General features: G+C 39.7%; 1 protein-coding gene across 1 annotated transcript in view; it reads left to right on the top strand.

Annotated features, from left to right (window-relative positions):
- The window catches only part of gbe1b (glucan (1,4-alpha-), branching enzyme 1b), a 118,088-nt gene that overhangs the window by 75,073 nt on the left and 19,545 nt on the right, over window positions 1-23,470 (top strand). Inside the window, exons 11-12 of the mRNA XM_077541146.1 lie at window positions 15,949-16,059; window positions 16,765-16,936. Of these exons, the coding sequence (XP_077397272.1) occupies window positions 15,949-16,059; window positions 16,765-16,936 (283 nt within the window). The remainder of the gene's footprint in view (window positions 1-15,948; window positions 16,060-16,764; window positions 16,937-23,470) is intronic.

The raw sequence follows: 23,470 nt of genomic DNA, 5'->3' as shown, positions 1-23,470 counted from the left end.
TGTCAAAAATGGGACATTCAAAAATTCGTAGCTAACTTCCTGTTCATTTTAGCATATGGGTCCAAGAGACTTTTTTGTAGGTCTTGGGCTCCCTCATACACCTAAAAATATTCGTCGTTCTTGCTTAAACGTACAACCGGGGCTGCTTCGTTAAAAACTTCTCGGGGGCGCTATTGAGTCATTTTTGTAAAAATAGCACAATCAACAATAAAATTTTGCTCATTTTACCAGGCCAGATGTGTGTGCCAAGTTTCATGAGTTTCTGTGCATGTTTAGACCCTCAAAACTGGCGTTGTTTTCTTGGCGAACAGCGCTTAGCCACACCCACAGCAATTCGCGAAAACTCACAAACTTCGTGTTGTGACATCATGAAGGCCGAAACCCTCATCTGAGCAAATATGAGGTAGGTCCAGTTAACGTGTTTGGAGAAAAACGTAGAAGAAAATTCGTAAGAAAAAAAATTGCCACTAGGTGGCGCTATCAGTTAGATGAAATATAAGTCAGTAGATGTCTTTAGGGCTGGACTCTCATCAAATGTGTGAAATTTTGAGAAGATAGGATCATCTCGGTCAAGTTCATGCAGCTTTTATTGTCACGAAAATTTTTTGGACTTTGCGTCACCGTAGCGGCCACGCCCTTTGGCGAAAAGTTACAATATTCGGTGTGGGGCATGATCAACATCTTAAGGCTTTTCTGACCAATTTTCAACTGGATCCCTTCAACGAGCTCGGCACAGTAGCTAAAAACGTAAAGTATGACATTTATTGTTACCACTAGGTGGCGCTATATGTATAACTGAATTTTATCATATAGATGCTTTCAGGCCGTGACTATTACGTTGCCTGAGAAGTTTGAGATTTTTTGGAGCTTGAACATGGGAGTTATCACACTTAGAATGAGTTGACATTTTTTGTACAAAATACCGTATGTGGGGTATTTTTTTTTCACGCCTGAAGGGCTAGGTGGCGCTGCATTTATAACTGAATTTTGTCATAGAGATACCTTCAGGCTTTGACTATAAACATACATGTCAAGTTTGGGATTTTTTGGAGCATGTACCGGGGAGTTATTAAGCATATCCTTTTTCAGTGCGAAACACAAAATTTGATGCCCCGCCCTCATCATATAGTATTTCCAAAAGTCAAGATTTTTCTGCCTGTAGTTGGCTCAGGTCTTGACATGGTCCAGGTCAAGTCTAAAGTCAGTCGGATGAAATGTGTAGGAGAAGTGGGCAAAAGTATGCCCCCTGAAAATGTGCAAAAATCGTCAAAAATGGGACATTCAAAAATTCATAGCTCACTTCCTGTTCATTTTAGCACATGGGTCCAAGAGACTTTTTTGTAGGTCTTGGACTCCCTCATACACCTAAAAATTTTCGTAGATCTTGCTTAAACGTACAATCGGGGCTGCTTCGTTAAAAATTTCTAGGGGGCGCTATTGAGTCATTTTTGTAAAAATAGGACAATACATGATAAAATATTGCTCATTTTGCCAGGCCAGATGTGTGTGCCAAGTTTTATGAGTTTCTGCGCATGTTTAGACCATCAAAACTAGCGTTGTTTTCTTGGCGAACAGTGCTTAGCCACGCCCACAGCGATTCGCGAAAACTCACAAACTTCGTGTTGTGACATCATGAAGGCCGAAACCCCCATCTGAGCAAATATGAGGTTGGTCCAGTTAACGTGTTTGGAGAAAAATGTACAAGAAAATTCGTAAGAAAAAAAATTGCCACTAGGTGGCGCTATCAGTTAGATGAAATATAAGTTCGTAGATGTCTTTAGGGCTGGACTCTCATCAAATGTGTGAAATTTTGAGAAGATAGGATCATCTCGGTCAAGTTCATGCAGCTTTTATTGTCACGAAAAATCTTCAGACTTTGCGTCACCGTAGCGGCCACACCCTTTGGCGAAAAGTTACAATATTCGGTGTGGGGCATCATCAACATCTTAAGGCTTTTCTGACCAATTTTCAACTGGATCCCTTCAACGAGCTCAGCACAGTAGCTAAAAACGTAAAGTATGACATTTATTGTAACCACTAGGTGGCGCTATATGTATAACTGAATTTTTTCATATAGGTGTTTTCAGGCCGTGACTATTACGTTGCCTGAGAAGTTTGAGATTTTTTGGAGCTTGTACATGGGAGTTATTCAGCATTTGCTCTTTCTGGACAAATGAAATTTTAAAGGCAATATTTGATGCCCCGCCCCCGTCATATAGTATTTCGAAAACGCAAGATTTTTTGCCTAGTTTTTCTCTTAAGTCTTGAGATGATAAATGCCAAGTTTAAAGTCAATGGGATGAAAAATGTTTGCATAGGGGGAAAAAGTATGACCACGGTGAATGTGCCAAAATAGGCCAAAATTGGACATTAAAAAATTCATAGCTCACTTCCTGTACATTTTAGGAAATGGCTTCCATTGACTTTTTTGTGCGTCTCGTAGTGCTACACGTGCCTGCCAATTTTCGTAGCTCTAGCTCAAACGGGCCGGGATTGGTTTTTATTTTTCTACGCTAGGTGGCGCTATAGAGTCGCGTTGTTATGACAACTACATAATATCAAATTTTTCGCCGGGCCCGAAGAGACTGCAAAGTTTGGTGAGTTTTCGTAAATGTTTAGGCCCTCAAAAATGCGATCGTTTACGGAGAAGAAGAAGAAGAATAATAATAATAATTCTTACAAAAACAAGAGGGACCTCGCAGCGGTCGCTGCTCGGGCCCTAACTAGAGCTGCGAGCAGCTATAAAGGGCCCTCGCAGCCCGGGCCACGTTGGGGTACTTGCACGTTGGGGTACTTGCACGTTGGGGTACTGGCACGTTGGGGTACTGGCAAGTTTAGGTAAGGCACATTGGAAGCAGAATTTCTTTGAAAATGGCATGATAAACCTTGACATGTGGATTTTTTTTTTTTTTGTAAAAATACCGTTAAGTTGGTGTATTTTTTTTTATGCCTCTAGGGCTAGGTGGCGCTGTATATATAATGGAATGTTGTCATAGGGATACCTTCAAGCCTTGACTCTAAACATACATGTCAAGTGTGGGATTTTTTTGGAGCATGTACCGTGGAGTTATTAAGCATATCCTTCATTCACGATATTGCTTTTAATGTCCATTAGAGGCTATCAAAAATAAATAAAAAAGTACATGTTTGGATAAGTCTAATGCCAGTGAACATTTTGAGTGGTGGAAAGTAAAAGAATATTCATAAATGACTTAGTTATCACACTTAGAATGAGTTTACATTTTTTGTACAAAATACCGTATGTGGGGTATTTTTTTTTCATGCCTCAAGGGCGAGGTGGCGCTGCATATATAACTGAATGTTGTCATAGAGATACCTTCAGGCCTTGACGATAAACATACATGTCAAGTTTGGGATTTTTTGGAGCATGTATCGGGGAGTTATTAAGCATATCCTTTTTCAGTGCGAAACACAAATTTTGATGCCCCGCGCTCATCATATAGTATTTCCAAAAGTCAAGATTTTTCCGTCTGTTGTTGGCTCAGGTCTTGGCATGGTCCAGGTCAAGTCATTGGATAAACATGTAGGAGAAGTGGGCAAAAGTATGCCCCCTGAAAATGTGCAAAAATCGTCAAAAATGGGACATTCAAAAATTCGTACCTCACTTCCTGTTCATTTTAGCATATGGGTCCAAGAGACTTTTTTGTAGGTCTTTGGCTCCGTCATACACGTAAAAATTTTCGTAGATCTTGCTTAAACGTAGAATCGGGGCTGCTTCGTTAAAAATTTCTAGGGGGCGCTATTGAGTCATTTTTGTAAAAATAGTACAATCAACAATAAAATATTGTTCATTTTACCAGGCCAGATGTGTGTGCCAAGTTTCATGAGTTTCTGCGCATGTTTAGACCCTCAAAACTGGCGTTGTTTTCTTGGCGAACAGTGCTTAGCCACGCCCACAGCGATTCGCGAAAACTCACAAACTTCGTGTTGTGACATCATGAAGGCCGAAACCCTCATCTGAGCAAATATGAGGTTGGTCCAGTTAACGTGTTTGGAGAAAAATGTACAAGAAAATTCGTAAGAAAAAAAATTGCCACTAGGTGGCGCTATCAGTAAGATGAAATATAAGTTCGTAGATGTCTTAAGGGCTGGACTCTCATCAAATGTGTGAAATTTTGAGAAGATAGGATCATCTCGGTCAAGTTCATGCAGCTTTTATTGTCACGAAAAATTTTCGGACTTTGCGTCACCGTAGCGGCCACGCCCTTTGGCGAAAAGTTACAAAATTCGGTGTGGGGCATGATCAACATCTTAAGGCTTTTCTGACCAATTTTCAACTGGATCCCTTCAACGAGCTCGGCACAGTAGCTAAAAACGTAAAGTATGACATTTATTGTTACCACTAGGTGGCGCTATATGTATAACTGAATTTTATCATATAGATGCTTTCAGGCCGTGACTATTACGTTGCCTGAGAAGTTTGAGATTTTTTGGAGCTTGAACATGGGAGTTATCACACTTAGAATGAGTTGACATTTTTTGTACAAAATACCGTATGTGGGGTATTTTTTTTTCACGCCTGAAGGGCTAGGTGGCGCTGCATATATAACTGAATTTTGTCATAGAGATACCTTCAGGCTTTGACTATAAACATACATGTCAAGTTTGGGATTTTTTGGAGCATGTACCGGGGAGTTATTAAGCATATCCTTTTTCAGTGCGAAACACAAAATTTGATGCCCCGCCCTCATCATATAGTATTTCCAAAAGTCAAGATTTTTCTGCCTGTAGTTGGCTCAGGTCTTGACATGGTCCAGGTCAAGTCTAAAGTCAGTCGGATGAAATGTGTAGGAGAAGTGGGCAAAAGTATGCCCCCTGAAAATATGCAAAAATCGTCAAAAATGGGACATTCAAAAATTCATAGCTCACTTCCTGTTCATTTTAGCACATGGGTCCAAGAGACTTTTTTGTAGGTCTTGGACTCCCTCATACACCTAAAAATTTTCGTAGATCTTGCTTAAACGTACAATCGGGGCTGCTTCGTTAAAAATTTCTAGGGGGCGCTATTGAGTCATTTTTGTAAAAATAGGACAATACATGATAAAATATTGCTCATTTTGCCAGGCCAGATGTGTGTGCCAAGTTTCATGAGTTTCTGCGCATGTTTAGACCATCAAAACTAGCGTTGTTTTCTTGGCGAACAGTGCTTAGCCACGCCCACAGCGATTCGCGAAAACTCACAAACTTCGTGTTGTGACATCATGAAGGCCGAAACCCCACTCTGAGCAAATATGAGGTTGGTCCAGTTAACGTGTTTGGAGAAAAATGTACAAGAAAATTCGTAAGAAAAAAAATTGCCACTAGGTGGTGCTATCAGTTAGATGAAATGTAAGTTAGTAGATGTCTTTAGAGCTGGACTCTCATCAAATGTGTGAAATTTTGAGAAGATAGGATCATCTCGGTCAAGTTAATGCAGCTTTTATTGTCACGAAAAATCTTCAGACTTTGCGTCACCGTAGCGGCCACGCCCTTTGGCGAAAAGTTACAATATTCGGTGTGGGGCATCATCAACATCTTAAGGCTTTTCTGACCAAATTTCAACTGGATCCCTTCAACGAGCTCAGCACAGTAGCTAAAAACGTAAAGTATGACATTTATTGTAACCACTAGGTGGCGCTATATGTATAACTGAATTTTGTCATATAGATGTTTTCAGGCCGTGACTATTACGTTGCCTGAGAAGTTTGAGATTTTTTGGAGCTTGTACATGGGAGTTATTCAGCATTTGCTCTTTCTGGACAAATGAAATTTTAAAGGCAATATTTGATGCCCCGCCCCCGTCATATAGTATTTCGAAAAGGCAAGATTTTTTCCCCAGTTGTTCTCTCAGGTCTTGAGATGATAAATGCCAAGTTTGAAGTCAATTGGATGAAAAATGTTTGCAAAGGGGGAAAAAGCATGACCACAGTGAATGTGCCAAAATAGGCCAAAATTGGACATTAAAAAATTCATAGCTCACTTCCTGTACATTTTAGCTACATGGTCCCAATAGACTTTTTTGTGCGTCTCGGGGTGCTACACGTGCCTGCCAATTTTCGTTGCTCTAGCTCAAACGTGCCGGGCTTGGTTTTTATTTTTCTATGCTAGGGGGCGCTATAGAGTCGCGTTGTTATGACGACTTCATAATATCAAATTTTTCGCCGGGCCTGAGGAGTGTGCAAAGTTTGGTGAGTTTTCGTAAATGTTTAGGTACCCAAAATCGTGATCGTTTACGGAGAAGAAGAAGAAGAAGAAGAAGAAGAATAATAATAATAATAATCCGATCGAAAAACAATAGGGACCTCGCAGCGGTAGCTGCTCGGGCCCTAATAATAATAATAATAATAATAATAATAATAATAATAATAATAATTTTTACAAAAACAATAGGGACCTCGCAGCGGTCGCTGCTCGGGCCCTAACTAGAGCTGCGAGCAGCTATAAAGGGCCCTCGCAGCCCGGGCCACGTTGGGGTACTTGCACGTTGGGGTACTTGCACGTTGGGGTACTGGCACGTTGGGGTACTGGCAAGTTTAGGTACGGCACATTGGAAGCAGAATTTCTTTGAAAATGGCATGATAAACCTTGACATGTGGATTTTTTTTTTTTTTGTAAAAATACCGTTAAGTTGGTGTATTTTTTTTTATGCCTCTAGGGCTAAGTGGCGCTGTATATATAATGGAATGTTGTCATAGGGATACCTTCAAGCCTTGACTCTAAACATACATGTCAAGTGTGGGATTTTTTTGGAGCATGTACCGTGGAGTTATTAAGCATATCCTTCATTCACGATATTGCTTTTAATGTCCATTAGAGGCTATCAAAAATAAATAAAAAAGTACATGTTTGGATAAGTCTAATGCCAGTGAACATTTTGAGTGGTGGAAAGTAAAAGAATATTCATAAATGACTTAGTTATCACACTTAGAATGAGTTTACATTTTTTGTACAAAATACCGTATGTGGGGTATTTTTTTGTTTTGCCTCAAGGGCGAGGTGGCGCTGCATATATAACTGAATGTTGTCATAGAGATACCTTCAGGCCTTGACGATAAACATACATGTCAAGTTTGGGATTTTTTGGAGCATGTATCGGGGAGTTATTAAGCATATCCTTTTTCAGTGCGAAACACAAATTTTGATGCCCCGCGCTCATCATATAGTATTTCCAAAAGTCAAGATTTTTCCGTCTGTTGTTGGCTCAGGTCTTGGCATGGTCCAGGTCAAGTCATAAGTCAGTCGGATAAAACATGTAGGAGAAGTGGGCAAAAGTATGCCCCCTGAAAATGTGCAAAAATCGTCAAAAATGGGACATTCAAAAATTCGTACCTCACTTCCTGTTCATTTTAGCATATGGGTCCAAGAGACTTTTTTGTAGGTCTTTGGCTCCCTCATACACGTAAAAATTTTCGTAGATCTTGCTTAAACGTAGAATCGGGGCTGCTTCGTTAAAAATTTCTAGGGGGCGCTATTGAGTCATTTTTGTAAAAATAGGACAATACATGATAAAATATTGCTCATTTTGCCAGGCCAGATGTGTGTGCCAAGTTTCATGAGTTTCTGCGCATGTTTAGACCATCAAAACTAGCGTTGTTTTCTTGGCGAACAATGCTTAGCCACGCCCACAGCGATTCGCGAAAACTCACAAACTTCGTGTTGTGACATCATGAAGGCCGAAACCCCCATCTGAGCAAATATGAGGTTGGTCCAGTTAACGTGTTTGGAGAAAAATGTACAAGAAATTTCGTAAGAAAAAAAATTGCCACTAGGTGGCGCTATCAGTTAGATGAAATATAAGTTCGTAGATGTCTTTAGGGCTGGACTCTCATCAAATGTGTGAAATTTTGAGAAGATAGGATCATCTCGGTCAAGTTCATGCAGCTTTTATTGTCACGAAAAATCTTCAGACTTTGCGTCACCGTAGCGGCCACGCCCTTTGGCGAAAAGTTACAATATTCGGTGTGGGGCATCATCAACATCTTAAGGCTTTTCTGACCAATTTTCAACTGGATCCCTTCAACGAGCTCAGCACAGTAGCTAAAAACGTAAAGTATGACATTTATTGTAACCACTAGGTGGCGCTATATGTATAACTGAATTTTTTCATATAGGTGTTTTCAGGCCGTGACTATTACGTTGCCTGAGAAGTTTGAGATTTTTTGGAGCTTGTACATGGGAGTTATTCAGCATTTGCTCTTTCTGGACAAATGAAATTTTAAAGGCAATATTTGATGCCCCGCCCCCGTCATATAGTATTTCGAAAACGCAAGATTTTTTGCCTAGTTTTTCTCTTAAGTCTTGAGATGATAAATGCCAAGTTTAAAGTCAATGGGATGAAAAATGTTTGCATAGGGGGAAAAAGTATGACCACAGTGAATGTGCCAAAATAGGCCAAAATTGGACATTAAAAAATTCATAGCTCACTTCCTGTACATTTTAGGAAATGGCTTCCACTGACTTTTTTGTGCGTCTCATAGTGCTACACGTGCCTGCCAATTTTCGTAGCTCTAGCTCAAACGGGCCGGGATTGGTTTTTATTTTTCTACGCTAGGTGGCGCTATAGAGTCGCGTTGTTATGACAACTACATAATATCAAATTTTTCGCCGGGCCCGAAGAGACTGCAAAGTTTGGTGAGTTTTCGTAAATGTTTAGGCCCTCAAAAATGCGATCGTTTACGGAGAAGAAGAAGAAGAATAATAATAATTCTTACAAAAACAAGAGGGACCTCGCAGCGGTCGCTGCTCGGGCCCTAATAATAACTAGAGCTGCGAGCAGCTATAAAGGGCCCTCGCAGCCCGGGCCACGTTGGGGAACTTGCACATTGGGGTACTGGCACATTGGAAGCAGAATTTCTTTGAAAATGGCATGATAAACATGTGGACTTTTTTTTTTTTTTTTTTTGCCAGGTGTGATGAGTGTGTCAAGCTCAATGGGTTTTGGTGATTGTTAAGATCTGCAAAAATCAGCGTCTTTTTTTTATTTTTAGGCAATGAGTTGCTCTGATTGGTATTTTTCGTAAAAGTATATATACACACATCATCGCTCGTACTCATTGCACAATGTTGCTTTTATTGTCCATAGAGGCGATAAAAAAATAAATAAAACTAAATAAAAAATACGTATGTTTGGATCGGTCTGATACCAGTGAACATATTGAGTGGTGGAAAGTAAAAGAATATTCATAAATGACTTAGTTATCACACTTACAATGAGTTTACAATTTTTGCAAAAATACCGTAAGTGAGGCATTTTTTTTTATGCCTCAAGGACTAGGTGGCGCTGTATTTATAACTGAATTTTGTCATAGAGATACCTTCAGGCCTTGACTCTAAATATACATTTCAAATATGGGATTTTTTGGAGCATGTACCTGGGAGTTATTAAGCATAGCCTTCATTCACCATATTGCTTTTAATGTCCATAGAGGCTATCAAAAATACATAAAACTAAATAACAAAAATATGTATGTTTGGTTAGGTCTGATGCCAGTGAATATTTTGAGTGGTGGAAGGTAAAAGAATATTCCTAAATGACTTAGTTATCACACTTAGAATGAGTTTACATTTTTTGTACAAAATACCGTAAGTGGGGTATTTTTTTTTCATGCCTCAAGGGCTAGGTGGCGCTGCATATATAACTGAATGTTGTCATAGAGATACCTTCAGGCCTTGACGATAAACATACATGTCAAGTTTGGGATTTTTTGGAGCATGTATCGGGGAGTTATTAAGCATATCCTTTTTCAGTGCGAAACACAAATTTTGATGCCCCGCCCTCATCATATAGTATTTCCAAAAGTCAAGATTTTTCCGTCTGTTGTTGGCTCAGGTCTTGGCATGGTCCAGGTCAAGTCATAAGTCAGTCGGATAAAACGTGTAGGAGAAGTGGGCAAAAGTATGCCCTCTGAAAATGTGCAAAAATCGTAAAAAATGGGACATTCAAAAATTCGTAGCTCACTTCCTGTTCATTTTAGCATATGGGTCCAAGAGTCTTTTTTGTAGGTCTTTGGCTCCCTCATACACGTAAAAATTTTCGTAGATCTTGCTTAAACGTACAATCGGGGCTGCTTCGTTAAAAATTTCTAGGGGGCGCTATTGAGTCATTTTTGTAAAAATAGCACAATCAACAATAAAATATTGTTCATTTTACCAGGCCAGATGTGTGTGCCAAGTTTCATGAGTTTCTGCGCATGTTTAGACCCTCAAAACTGGCGTTGTTTTCTTGGCGAACAGTGCTTAGCCACGCCCACAGCGACTCGCGAAAACTCACAAACTTCGTGTTGTGACAGCATGAAGGCCGACACCCTCATCTGAGCAAATATGAGGTAGGTCCAGTTAACATGGTTGGAGAAAAACATTGAAGAAAAATCGTAAGAAAAAAAATTGCCAGTAGGTGGCGCTATCAGTAAGATGAAATATAAGTTTGTAGATGTCTTTAGGGCTGGACTCTCATCAATTGTGTAAAATTTTGAGAAGATAGCATCATCTCGGTCAAGTTAATGCAGCTTTTGTTGTCACGAGAAATCTTCAGACTTTGCGGCACCGTAGCGGCCACGCCCTTTGGCGAAAAGTTACAATATTCGGTGTGGGGCATGATCAACATCTTAAGGCTTTTCTGACCAATTTTCAACTGGATCCCTTCAACGAGCTCAGCACAGTAGCTAAAAACGTAAAGTATGACAATTATTGTTACCACTAGGTGGCGCTACATGGATAACTGAATTTTATCATATAGATGTTTTCAGGCCGTGACTATTAAGTTGCCTGATAAGTTTGAGATTTTTTGGAGCTTGAACATGGGAGTTATTAAGCATTTGCTCTTTCTGGACAAATGAAATTTTAAAGGCAATATTTGATGCCCCGCCCCCGTCATATAGTATTTCGAAAAGGCAAGATTTTTTCCCCAGTTGTTCTCTCAGGTCTTGAGATGATAAATGCCAAGTTTGAAGTCAATTGGATGAAAAATGTTTGCAAAGGGGGAAAAAGCATGACCACAGTGAATGTGCCAAAATAGGCCAAAATTGGACATTAAAAAATTCATAGCTCACTTCCTGTACATTTTAGCTACATGGTCCCAATAGACTTTTTTGTGCGTCTCGGGGTGCTACACGTGCCTGCCAATTTTCGTTGCTCTAGCTCAAACGTGCCGGGCTTGGTTTTTATTTTTCTATGCTAGGGGGCGCTATAGAGTCGCGTTGTTATGACGACTTCATAATATCAAATTTTTCGCCGGGCCTGAGGAGTGTGCAAAGTTTGGTGAGTTTTCGTAAATGTTTAGGTACCCAAAATCGTGATCGTTTACGGAGAAGAAGAAGAAGAAGAAGAAGAAGAAGAATAATAACTAGAGCTGCGAGCAGCTATAAAGGGCCCTCGCAGCCCGGGCCACGTTGGGGTACTTGCACGTTGGGGTACTTGCACGTTGGGGTACTGGCACGTTGGGGTACTGGCAAGTTTAGGTAAGGCACATTGGAAGCAGAATTTCTTTGAAAATGGCATGATAAACCTTGACATGTGGATTTTTTTTTTTTTTGTAAAAATACCGTTAAGTTGGTGTATTTTTTTTTATGCCTCTAGGGCTAGGTGGCGCTGTATATATAATGGAATGTTGTCATAGGGATACCTTCAAGCCTTGACTCTAAACATACATGTCAAGTGTGGGATTTTTTTGGAGCATGTACCGTGGAGTTATTAAGCATATCCTTCATTCACGATATTGCTTTTAATGTCCATTAGAGGCTATCAAAAATAAATAAAAAAGTACATGTTTGGATAAGTCTAATGCCAGTGAACATTTTGAGTGGTGGAAAGTAAAAGAATATTCATAAATGACTTAGTTATCACACTTAGAATGAGTTTACATTTTTTGTACAAAATACCGTATGTGGGGTATTTTTTTGTTTTGCCTCAAGGGCGAGGTGGCGCTGCATATATAACTGAATGTTGTCATAGAGATACCTTCAGGCCTTGACGATAAACATACATGTCAAGTTTGGGATTTTTTGGAGCATGTATCGGGGAGTTATTAAGCATATCCTTTTTCAGTGCGAAACACAAATTTTGATGCCCCGCGCTCATCATATAGTATTTCCAAAAGTCAAGATTTTTCCGTCTGTTGTTGGCTCAGGTCTTGGCATGGTCCAGGTCAAGTCATAAGTCAGTCGGATAAAACATGTAGGAGAAGTGGGCAAAAGTATGCCCCCTGAAAATGTGCAAAAATCGTCAAAAATGGGACATTCAAAAATTCGTACCTCACTTCCTGTTCATTTTAGCATATGGGTCCAAGAGACTTTTTTGTAGGTCTTTGGCTCCGTCATACACGTAAAAATTTTCGTAGATCTTGCTTAAACGTAGAATCGGGGCTGCTTCGTTAAAAATTTCTAGGGGGCGCTATTGAGTCATTTTTGTAAAAATAGTACAATCAACAATAAAATATTGTTCATTTTACCAGGCCAGATGTGTGTGCCAAGTTTCATGAGTTTCTGCGCATGTTTAGACCCTCAAAACTAGCGTTGTTTTCTTGGCGAACAGTGCTTAGCCACGCCCACAGCGATTCGCGAAAACTCACAAACTTCGTGTTGTGACATCATGAAGGCCGAAACCCTCATCTGAGCAAATATGAGGTTGGTCCAGTTAACGTGTTTGGAGAAAAATGTACAAGAAAATTCGTAAGAAAAAAAATTGCCACTAGGTGGCGCTATCAGTAAGATGAAATATAAGTTCGTAGATGTCTTTAGGGCTGGACTCTCATCAAATGTGTGAAATTTTGAGAAGATAGGATCATCTCGGTCAAGTTCATGCAGCTTTTATTGTCACGAAAAATTTTCGGACTTTGCGTCACCGTAGCGGCCACGCCCTTTGGCGAAAAGTTACAATATTCGGTGTGGGGCATGATCAACATCTTAAGGCTTTTCTGACCAATTTTCAACTGGATCCCTTCAACGAGCTCGGCACAGTAGCTAAAAACGTAAAGTATGACATTTATTGTTACCACTAGGTGGCGCTATATGTATAACTGAATTTTATCATATAGATGCTTTCAGGCCGTGACTATTACGTTGCCTGAGAAGTTTGAGATTTTTTGGAGCTTGAACATGGGAGTTATCACACTTAGAATGAGTTGACATTTTTTGTACAAAATACCGTATGTGGGGTATTTTTTTTTCACGCCTGAAGGGCTAGGTGGCGCTGCATATATAACTGAATTTTGTCATAGAGATACCTTCAGGCTTTGACTATAAACATACATGTCAAGTTTGGGATTTTTTGGAGCATGTACCGGGGAGTTATTAAGCATATCCTTTTTCAGTGCGAAACACAAAATTTGATGCCCCGCCCTCATCATATAGTATTTCCAAAAGTCAAGATTTTTCTGCCTGTAGTTGGCTCAGGTCTTGACATGGTCCAGGTCAAGTCTAAAGTCAGTCGGATGAAATGTGTAGGAGAAGTGGGCAAAAGTATGCCCCCTGAAAATGTGCAAAAATCGTCAAAAATGGGACATTCAAAAATTCATAGCTCACTTCCTGTTCATTTTAGCACATGGGTCCAAGAGACTTTTTTGTAGGTCATGGACTCCCTCATACACCTAAAAATTTTCGTAGATCTTGCTTAAACGTACAATCGGGGCTGCTTCGTTAAAAATTTCTAGGGGGCGCTATTGAGTCATTTTTGTAAAAATAGGACAATACATGATAAAATATTGCTCATTTTGCCAGGCCAGATGTGTGTGCCAAGTTTCATGAGTTTCTGCGCATGTTTAGACCATCAAAACTAGCGTTGTTTTCTTGGTGAACAGTGCTTAGCCACGCCCACAGCGATTCGCGAAAACTCACAAACTTCGTGTTGTGACATCATGAAGGCCGAAACCCCCATCTGAGCAAATATGAGGTTGGTCCAGTTAACGTGTTTGGAGAAAAATGTACAAGAAAATTCGTAAGAAAAAAAATTGCCACTAGGTGGCGCTATCAGTTAGATGAAATATAAGTTCGTAGATGTCTTTAGGGCTGGACTCTCATCAAATGTGTGAAATTTTGAGAAGATAGGATCATCTCGGTCAAGTTCATGCAGCTTTTATTGTCACGAAAAATCTTCAGACTTTGCGTCACCGTAGCGGCCACGCCCTTTGGCGAAAAGTTACAATATTCGGTGTGGGGCATCATCAACATCTTAAGGCTTTTCTGACCAATTTTCAACTGGATCCCTTCAACGAGCTCAGCACAGTAGCTAAAAACGTAAAGTATGACATTTATTGTAACCACTAGGTGGCGCTATATGTATAACTGAATTTTTTCATATAGGTGTTTTCAGGCCGTGACTATTACGTTGCCTGAGAAGTTTGAGATTTTTTGGAGCTTGTACATGGGAGTTATTCAGCATTTGCTCTTTCTGGACAAATGAAATTTTAAAGGCAATATTTGATGCCCCGCCCCCGTCATATAGTATTTCGAAAACGCAAGATTTTTTGCCTAGTTTTTCTCTTAAGTCTTGAGATGATAAATGCCAAGTTTAAAGTCAATGGGATGAAAAATGTTTGCATAGGGGGAAAAAGCATGACCACAGTGAATGTGCCAAAATAGGCCAAAATTGGACATTAAAAAATTCATAGCTCACTTCCTGTACATTTTAGGAAATGGCTTCCACTGACTTTTTTGTGCGTCTCGTAGTGCTACACGTGCCTGCCATTTTTCGTAGCTCTAGCTCAAACGGACCGGGATTGGTTTTTATTTTTCTACGCTAGGTGGCGCTATAGAGTCGCGTTGTTATGACAACTACATAATATCAAATTTTTCGCCGGGCCCGAAGAGACTGCAAAGTTTGGTGAGTTTTCGTAAATGTTTAGGCCCTCAAAAATGCGATCGTTTACGGAGAAGAAGAAGAAGAAGAATAATAATAATTCTTACAAAAACAAGAGGGACCTCGCAGCGGTCGCTGCTCGGGCCCTAATAATAATAATAATAATCCGATCGAAAAACAATAGGGACCTCGCAGCGGTAGCTGCTCGGGCCCTAATAATAATAATAATAATAATAATAATAATAATTTTTACAAAAACAATAGGGACCTCGCAGCGGTCGCTGCTCGGGCCCTAATAATAATAATAATAATAATAATTTTTACAAAAACAATAGGGACCTCGCAGCGGTCGCTGCTCGGGCCCTAATAAATGTTTTAAGCATTCCTTAGTGCATGTTCTGACTTTTTTGCATAAACCAAAACAATTGTATTTTTAAGCACCAAAATGTTCAAATTATACAGTTTTGTTGTAAAAGTCTCCTTGCAATAACAGCAGTATTCAAAGGTGCGCCAGCTTAATGCTCATATATAATGTAAAAAACTACAGCGATGCTAACAGAAATTAGCTCGGACGTTATGGTAATTATAAACCTTCAAACAGCTGCTACTTCGATACATACAGAGCAGCAACGCATACAAATACAACATGCAATATTTGCTTGGTGATCTGAGGACGAAAACTGCTTCAAAATCAGCGGTATAACGCGGCTGTTTAATGTAGCGGGGAAACACCGTATTAGCCGTTTGCGACTGCACCGCGTGGGCGGGGGTGACCCCTGTTGTAAATGATTCCCGGCAGGAGGCTTGCGAGTAGGCCCGGCCGCCAGCTGCCCATTGATTCTTTTTGCCGGGATTTATTGCGGAATCCCCGCGTTTGGATGAAAGGCTGTGACCTTGCCCGTCTTCTCGTACCGCCTCACCGCCCGTGAGCTGCGGAGGAGTTATTAAAAACTCCATTAAAGCCATTCATCGGGCGGACATAAGTCGCGGTGCAGATATAGAGATGTCACAACAAGAGATTGATCTGAGAAAGAAATGTAACCCGGAGAAAAGTCCAGAATACCTTTTGGACATCAGTCAGAAAGCCCCAAACACATCCCTCAGGCTCATCTATCATTACGTTTATTTACTTTTTTTATTTCTTTTCCAACGCTGCAGATCCTGAAAGAGTTAAAGGATGAAGAATGGGACATAGGAAACATTGTCCACACGCTGACCAACAGGCGCTATGCAGAAAAGAGCATCGCCTATGCTGAAAGTCATGACCAGGTGAGCAATTTGCTTTCTTTGTTTTTTTTTCGCACTGCTCTTAACTCATTTACTCCCAATAACGTATAAATACGTTTTTTTTTTATATTCTAAGTGTCCCAAAGACGTATGTATACGTTTTTTTGTTGTTGTTTTTTATGCTAGAGCATACAGAAGGCTTTGATGCAGCCTCTCAACTGCAAAGAACTGTTGCAGAAATGGTAGTTATTACACAAACGGCCAGTAGGTGGCAGCAGAGCAAAGGAGATCAACCAGGGCCATGTAGAAAAAAACCTTTTAAATAGATTTGTGAAAACTGATGAAACTTAGGTCTCTTCTAATGCTAATTGCTGCAAAACGGAAACAGATAGCAAAATACTTTTTCTCCTGATGAAAGAAGAGACTTTAATCTTTCTTTTGGTAGGTTCCATGCTTTTATAGCAATTGAACACAATATTCTGTGGGCATTGCAAAATCAGTCAAAATCCTGTAAAACAGCCGGGAGCGAACGGGACTGCTTCTGTGAAAATGGCGGCGAGTGAATGAGTTAAAAAGATCAGTCAAAAATTTTCAGTAGTAGCATTTTGATAGTGTATCCTTACATTGACATCGCCAGCCACTGGCCTGCCATGCATATTGCATCACTTTTTGACATACAGTACGTAGCTTAGTCTGTAGGGAAATAGTGTGTGCTGATGATGCCCATCCTCCATATCCTTTTTCCAGGCCCTGGTCGGGGATAAAACGCTGGCGTTCTGGCTGATGGACAAGGAGATGTACACCAATATGAGCTCGCTGGATCCCATGACTCCCGTCATCGATCGCGGCATGCAGCTGCATAAGATGATCCGCCTGCTCACGCACGCGCTGGGCGGCGAAGCCTACCTCAACTTCATGGGTGAGTCATCGCTGCAACACCTCGCGAGCTAGCTGCATGCTGTAGCGGTACAAAGGGGGCTAGTTATATTAACTAACTCTGAGTTGAGCCAGATAACTACTGATAGATACAAAGCTGTTGAAGTTCTTTTATAGCGGGCGACGTGCAGAACGGAAACGCTGAAAAATGATGTAATGTTCCACAATTCAGTCTTTTCATACATTTTCAGCAATAATCTTATCTTCATTTACAAGGTTTTTAATCATCAAAAAGTGATAACTTTGTCGGGAAAAGGGCAAAGGCATAAGATTAAATAGCATGATCTGGTGATGTCATGCAGGGAATCGTTTGACATTTCTCCCATTGGCTGCATGCTTGTTTTTTATGCTTAAGGCAGTGCTTCTCAATTATTTTCTGTCATGTCCTAAAGCCAGTTAGAAGAACCCCCCCGACTATAAATAGTATAATTTGTCTATAAAATTGTTATAAGTACACCTCTGCATAACATTGTATCCGTATTAACGTATCAGAGAATAAAAAAAGAAAGAAAGAAATATGGGCCAACTTACAATAAATAGCTTTATTAACTGTAACAGAAAATATTTCAAGTGCATCTGAAATTCATAAAATAAAATTAAATCCTTTATTAAACTCTAAACATTTTTTGACTGACCACGTCAAACCATATGATACGGAAAATCAATAAATGATAATGCATTCAAAATGATCACCAATATTAACTCAGGAGCACAATATTAAAAAAAAAAACACACAAAAAAAAAACTTTAACCTGCATAACAAAAATATATAAAATAATTTGTGCTGATTTTCTTTTTTTTTTTTTTTTGCTGCGTGCAAAGCGCGCATGCTCAGTGCAAACAAAACCCTTACACCCACCGAGCGAATGCTCCCTGCGCACACTCTGCCAATAATGAGAGCTCCACTGCCCCCTAATGTAGTGGAGGTGCAATTGCACTTTATTCTAGGACAGAAAAACACATCAAAATAAAAAAATAAAAAAGCATGTTCCCCGAGGTCAAACGCACCCCCCTTGATGGAGCCTTGCCCACCCCACTATTTGAGAATGGCTTAAAGTAACGCTAGTTGTTTCAAGTGTCGACCGCTGCGATACGAGTACACGTCGTTTATTCATCCTCTCCATCCGCAGGCAGCAGGAGGCAACAGGCCGCTGTCTAAATATTTAATCAATGAGGGTGGTCCTTACTGCGTTCTGTTGGGAGGGACTTTAATGTCTTTGGGTTTTTTTTTTCTTCTTTCTAGCTTCGGGGCAAGACCCAAACTTTAATCTCTGACAAATCCTAATTCATATAATAACATGAAACAGCCTTTTTCAGTTTAATTCCATCAGTAAGGGTGGGGCGACGGAGTTAAGTGCATTAGCTTTCATGGCTACATCTGGAGACATCACCGCCAGTGAGTCATAGATTAGCATCAATGTACTGTAGCTTTACTGGGTTTGATCGCCATTTTGCGCCGCTGGGTGTGGAATACAGCACACTCCAAATCCAAATGTGTGCGCAAACGACCTGCTGCTAAAGACATTAAAGATTAATTAAAGATGTCACACGTTGACCTTCGTCTCTGCGTGTGCTCTCTGGATTCTTGTAAATACAGATGAGGCAAGGCATCCACTGCATGTTAGCGCCCCCTGCTGACTGGCTGTGTAGCTTCTCTGAGGACAGTTGGCACCACTGAAGAAGACAGAAAAGGAGCGATTGAGTCAGAGCTTGCAAAATAAAAATATCAATTACTGATATAGTGCATTTTCACTGTATTTTGATACTTGAAATTAAATATTTACATTTTTAAATAAATGAAAAAGCAAATTTCCTGTGTTTTTGTTTTTGTTTGTTTTTTTGTTTTTTTGTTTGTTTGCAATATAGCACAACCCATCTGGATTAAAATCTCTAGGGTACGTTGCCAAGAGATATGCTTAATAAAGTCCTGCCCTGCAATGAGCAATGTGGCTAAAGGTGAATGAAGTTGGTTTTGATTTAGTGACGCTCTGTGAATTGATTTAATGTGATCATTCGCAACATCCTTGAAAACGTATTTCCTAAGATCTACCATGTTGTTATGACATTTAATCCTCATGATACCATTGAAAAAAAAGAGATAAAAATGCTTCCATCTGCAGGTCATAGTGAGTGTTTTTTTGTTTTGTTTTTTGGTCAGCACATTGATGAAACCCGAAGACGTTGCGCTGCCCATTAAGGAGGAAAAAACAAAAAACAAACTTAGTTGACGTCAATTAACGTTATTGGCGGTATTCGTTGGGATTTCTGTTAACGTCAATTAACGTTAACGGCAGAAAAAGAGTTAAAACAGTGGTTATTGGCATCGGCAGGTAATAACAAGTGACATGCCGATACCATTATTTCCGCCCCAAATCTCGGACTTTGGATGCAGCATCTTGTGTCTTGCTTGTGCACGACATTCACTGATGTGTGACATGTTCGCTGCTTGCTGAGTCAAGATATCCTATTGGCCCTTGAATGCTCTCAACCAATGGCAGGGCAGCTTTTTCATGTTGGGGAAAAAAACTTTGGTATCGGAAAAACTGCAAAACTGGAGAATCAGAATCGGTGTCAGGGGCCAATAAACGTTATCGGAACAACACTGCTTTATTTATTGAACCACAAAAACATGGCACGATTGTCAAAACTTCTCGAGACATATTGTGGGTCTCCTCATGATAGACATAACCACCAAATGTCACATTGCTGGCAATAGATTGTGCCCGGTAGAGGTCGTGTCCCGCTGATCTGTGCTTTGACCCCAGCCACATTGATTGAGAATCAATAAGATTTCTGTTTTGCAAAAATAACCACCATTGATCAATCTCCACTAATTGACTTGACATTAGAAAAGCAGTCTTCAAATGTTTTTAACCTTTCGCCCAAAGCTTCCGTCACATTTCTGAAACGTATTGCAAATCCGCAGCTTATTGTAAATAATTATGCAACTCAGGGAACGACATTGACCTTTTCTGCGTTTTGCACCGCTGCAATAATCAAGCACCCGTGATGTAACGACATGAGCGAGGCGGCGGCGGCGGCCTCGTCTCGCTTTTCAGACGCGCTCCTCATTCTGTCAGCGAGCGTTTGAAGCGCACGGCTACGCAAAGCCGGCTGAATTAAAGGCAGAGAAAAAGCATATTGTTCTCCTTTGAGAGCTGCTGTCAGCCTTATTAAAGGGGTAGCGCTTATCATTGCGTGATAACATTAATCATGGGCGAAAGTTAAAACTTTTGTTTAAAGAAAAAAAAGCTAAATGAACGGGAAGAAAATATACTGCAGAGAAGAAGGTTGAGACTTGAAGCGTCATTAGGGAGAATAGACTTTAAAAACTTAATCGTCACCGGTTAGAGGAGGCCGACAGTTTTATTGTTGTGTGGTGGTTCACTTCAGGTGCATTACAGTAATCCTGCGTTCATTTACAAACGACCATTCCTGAATTCAGCTAATCACAATTAGCTAGTCGTTGAAAAACTCACCCGTTTGTTTTCATTTTTTCATTAGGTTTATTTTCTAAAATGCCACAAGATGGTGGTAAAAACCCCATCTGAATTGGAATGTCGTATGAGCCATTCATTGAGACTGAGAGACAAGTTTTGTATTGCGGGTATAGTTGTTACTCTGGATGTCTCAAGGCAAAGTCGGAGAGTTTGTCACTGGTCGGCCATCTTAGGACAGGGGGGACGGCTCTGGTGTGCTGTGATGTTGGTGGGGAATAGGATGATTTACCGACATAAATGCCCGTAACTCGCAATTTTCGCTTTTTTCTCGCGATTTTTGACGGATTTACAAATGGATTGGTTTATTACAAAACTTACTAACATGGCCATGATTCAGACTGAATTTTTGTTATTATTAAAGCGTTAACTAATTAATTAATCACAAAAAAATTAGCGCATTAATCATTGTATTACCAGAAATTAATCACACTATTAAAGGGATACTTCACTTATTTAGCTCATTATAGCAATGAAAAGTTAATATTTTGTCTATAATTAATTTGATACTTTCATTATTTTTCACGTACAATTAGTACCTTTAAAAACACATTTTACAACTTGCTGTAGACTGAAAATGACATCACAAGGACTCAGGTAACCAATCACAGCGCAACTGTTTTCTAGGTTTGGTCATGTGACATTCACAAGCTGAGCTGTGATTGGTTACCTGAACCCTTGTGATGTCATCTTCAGTTGACAGCAAGTTGCAAAATGTGTTTTTTAAGGTACTAATTGTACATTAAAAATATTGAAAATATCAAATTTATTATAGGCAAAATATTAATGTTTGACTGCCAAAAATGGCTAATTAAGTAAAGTATCCCTTTAATTTTCAGAATTTTTCGCCGACAGCAGATGGTTACGTTAAAGCTACATGCATTGAAGTAAAGCGTTTAATAAATGTTTACATATGCCGTAGGTATTTTTTTTCCCATTTTTAAATTGTGCAAATAACTAATTGATTAGAAAAAGCAGAATGAACGTGTGCAGTGGATATAAATTTTTGAAGACGTCCTCATAACGAAAAAATTAACACATAACAGGTGCGCTTCAAATTTAGCGGGCAAAATATGTTGGGTGAAAAAAAGCCTTTTTAAGTCAGTGATTAAGCATGATTAATCAAAATTCTAAGATGGGATTAATCCGATTCAAAAATGTAATCGTTTGACAGCTCTATTTTAAACACAGCGTAGTAGTTTGCGTCATTTTTTGTGTCATATATAACAATAAAAATGAAAATTGGTTGAGAATTGGGGAGAGTTGAGCAAACTACGGCTATTTCGAAGTCCATACTCCTTTGACTGTAATGTTATGAGTGATCGAGCAGCCCCGTCACAAGATGGCCGCCCGGTGACGACGTTACTTCTCATTGGCTCACAGCGCACGAGCAATCTAGTGTTCTTGTAGCTATTTGTGGTTACAGCGACGTGTAAGCCATTTATCTTTAAGGTTAATGTTGTAAGACGACGAGCGTCTTGTTCAACTGTTTTGTTTTAATTTCTATTTTTAATTCTATTCTATGCACACCATAAGGAATAGGCAGAACATGGCGTCAGTCAAAGTGACATTATGGGTTATTTGCATCAACTGTATCAAGTTATCTAACAGAAGTTCTATAAATAGTTTTTATCATACGTAAATTTGGTCCCAACTGGACAAAATTTTGATGACATTGATCTTAAAGTTAATCTTTGCAAGACGACTGGAAAAGGCCAAAATGGTGAAATAAAGACAGGTAAAGGTGCGATGATTCTGCATGTCAATGGATCAATGAAGGCGCGGAGTCGCTTACCGGTGCGGAGCCCGAGCAAATAGTTTGAGCGAGCAAATCAATTTGCCCGGTTTGGAAAGTGTCATTTATTTACCCGTGACCGACGGCGACGCTGCTGGGCGGATACTGTAACGTCGATGGCATTAACGCCGCGGCTGCTGCGAAACGCCTCGCGGGGTTTTATCGTGACATCGGCACAACCTCGCGCCGGCTGACTTTCACAGCTCGCAGGGATTGCTGATAACCTTGCGGATTTACGGGGCGAAAAATTACTGAGCCGGAAAACTTCTTCTGGTGTCTCGTATTTTAGACTTCCTCTCCTCGTTTTTTTATTTTTTATTTATTTAAATGTTTATCTTGAACGTGAATCTGTGTATATTTCGTTTTTTTCCATTTTCTGTTTTTTGTTTTGCATGGCTATTAGTAACGATATGGTTGCTTGTTAGCCGCAACAGTTAGTAAATACAAAAATAAACAGATGGATTTTAAAATAAGTGCGCATGTTCCAAATCTCTTTCTTTATGAATGGTCTTTATTGCCTTTTTTTAAAATGGTAATTAAGCCCTCCATTTTCCAAATGTATATTTCAAAATGCACCATGCTAGTGTAACTTATTGTTGTTGTTTCCAGTCTCCATCTCCAATTTGCTCTCGCCTGGCCAGCGCCCTCATTGATCTTCCCTTTTAGCCAGAAATCCCTCCTGTGGTAAACACATTGATCGCGGCGGCTTGTCGGCACCGCTAATTACTGAGGGGACCGTGTCACTGTCAGCCCGCTTATCTGATATGCGTCTCGCTTTGACCGCTTAATGAGATGCCTGACGTAACCTGGTGTAAACATGGCCGCCTCGCATTCATCCCCCTCGTTATAACGGAGCAGCCGCGGTGGCGACGGTGCCCAATTTACCCGCCCAACACCGTAATAATACGTTTTGATTTCAGTGCATACGGCACAATCTTGCGTCAACTTGCAGAGCTCTGATTGGGCCACATTTATGTGAGAACTGTATTGATTTGAAATTTAATAACAATAATTGCCAAAACACCTTTTGGCATGTGTCACTATGACTGTATTATACTGTATTATACTATATTATAATATAATATAATATTTATAATATATATATATATATATATATATATATATATATATATATATATATATATATATATATATTTATATATTTATTTATTTATTTATATTTATATATTTATTTATTTATATTTATATATTTATTTATTTATTT

Source organism: Festucalex cinctus, chromosome 13 (genome assembly GCF_051991245.1).
Source record: "Festucalex cinctus isolate MCC-2025b chromosome 13, RoL_Fcin_1.0, whole genome shotgun sequence".
Taxonomy (NCBI): Eukaryota; Metazoa; Chordata; class Actinopteri; order Syngnathiformes; family Syngnathidae; genus Festucalex; species Festucalex cinctus.
The sequence above is the reverse complement of the archived record's forward strand: the minus strand, read 5'-3'. Positions and strand labels throughout refer to the sequence as shown.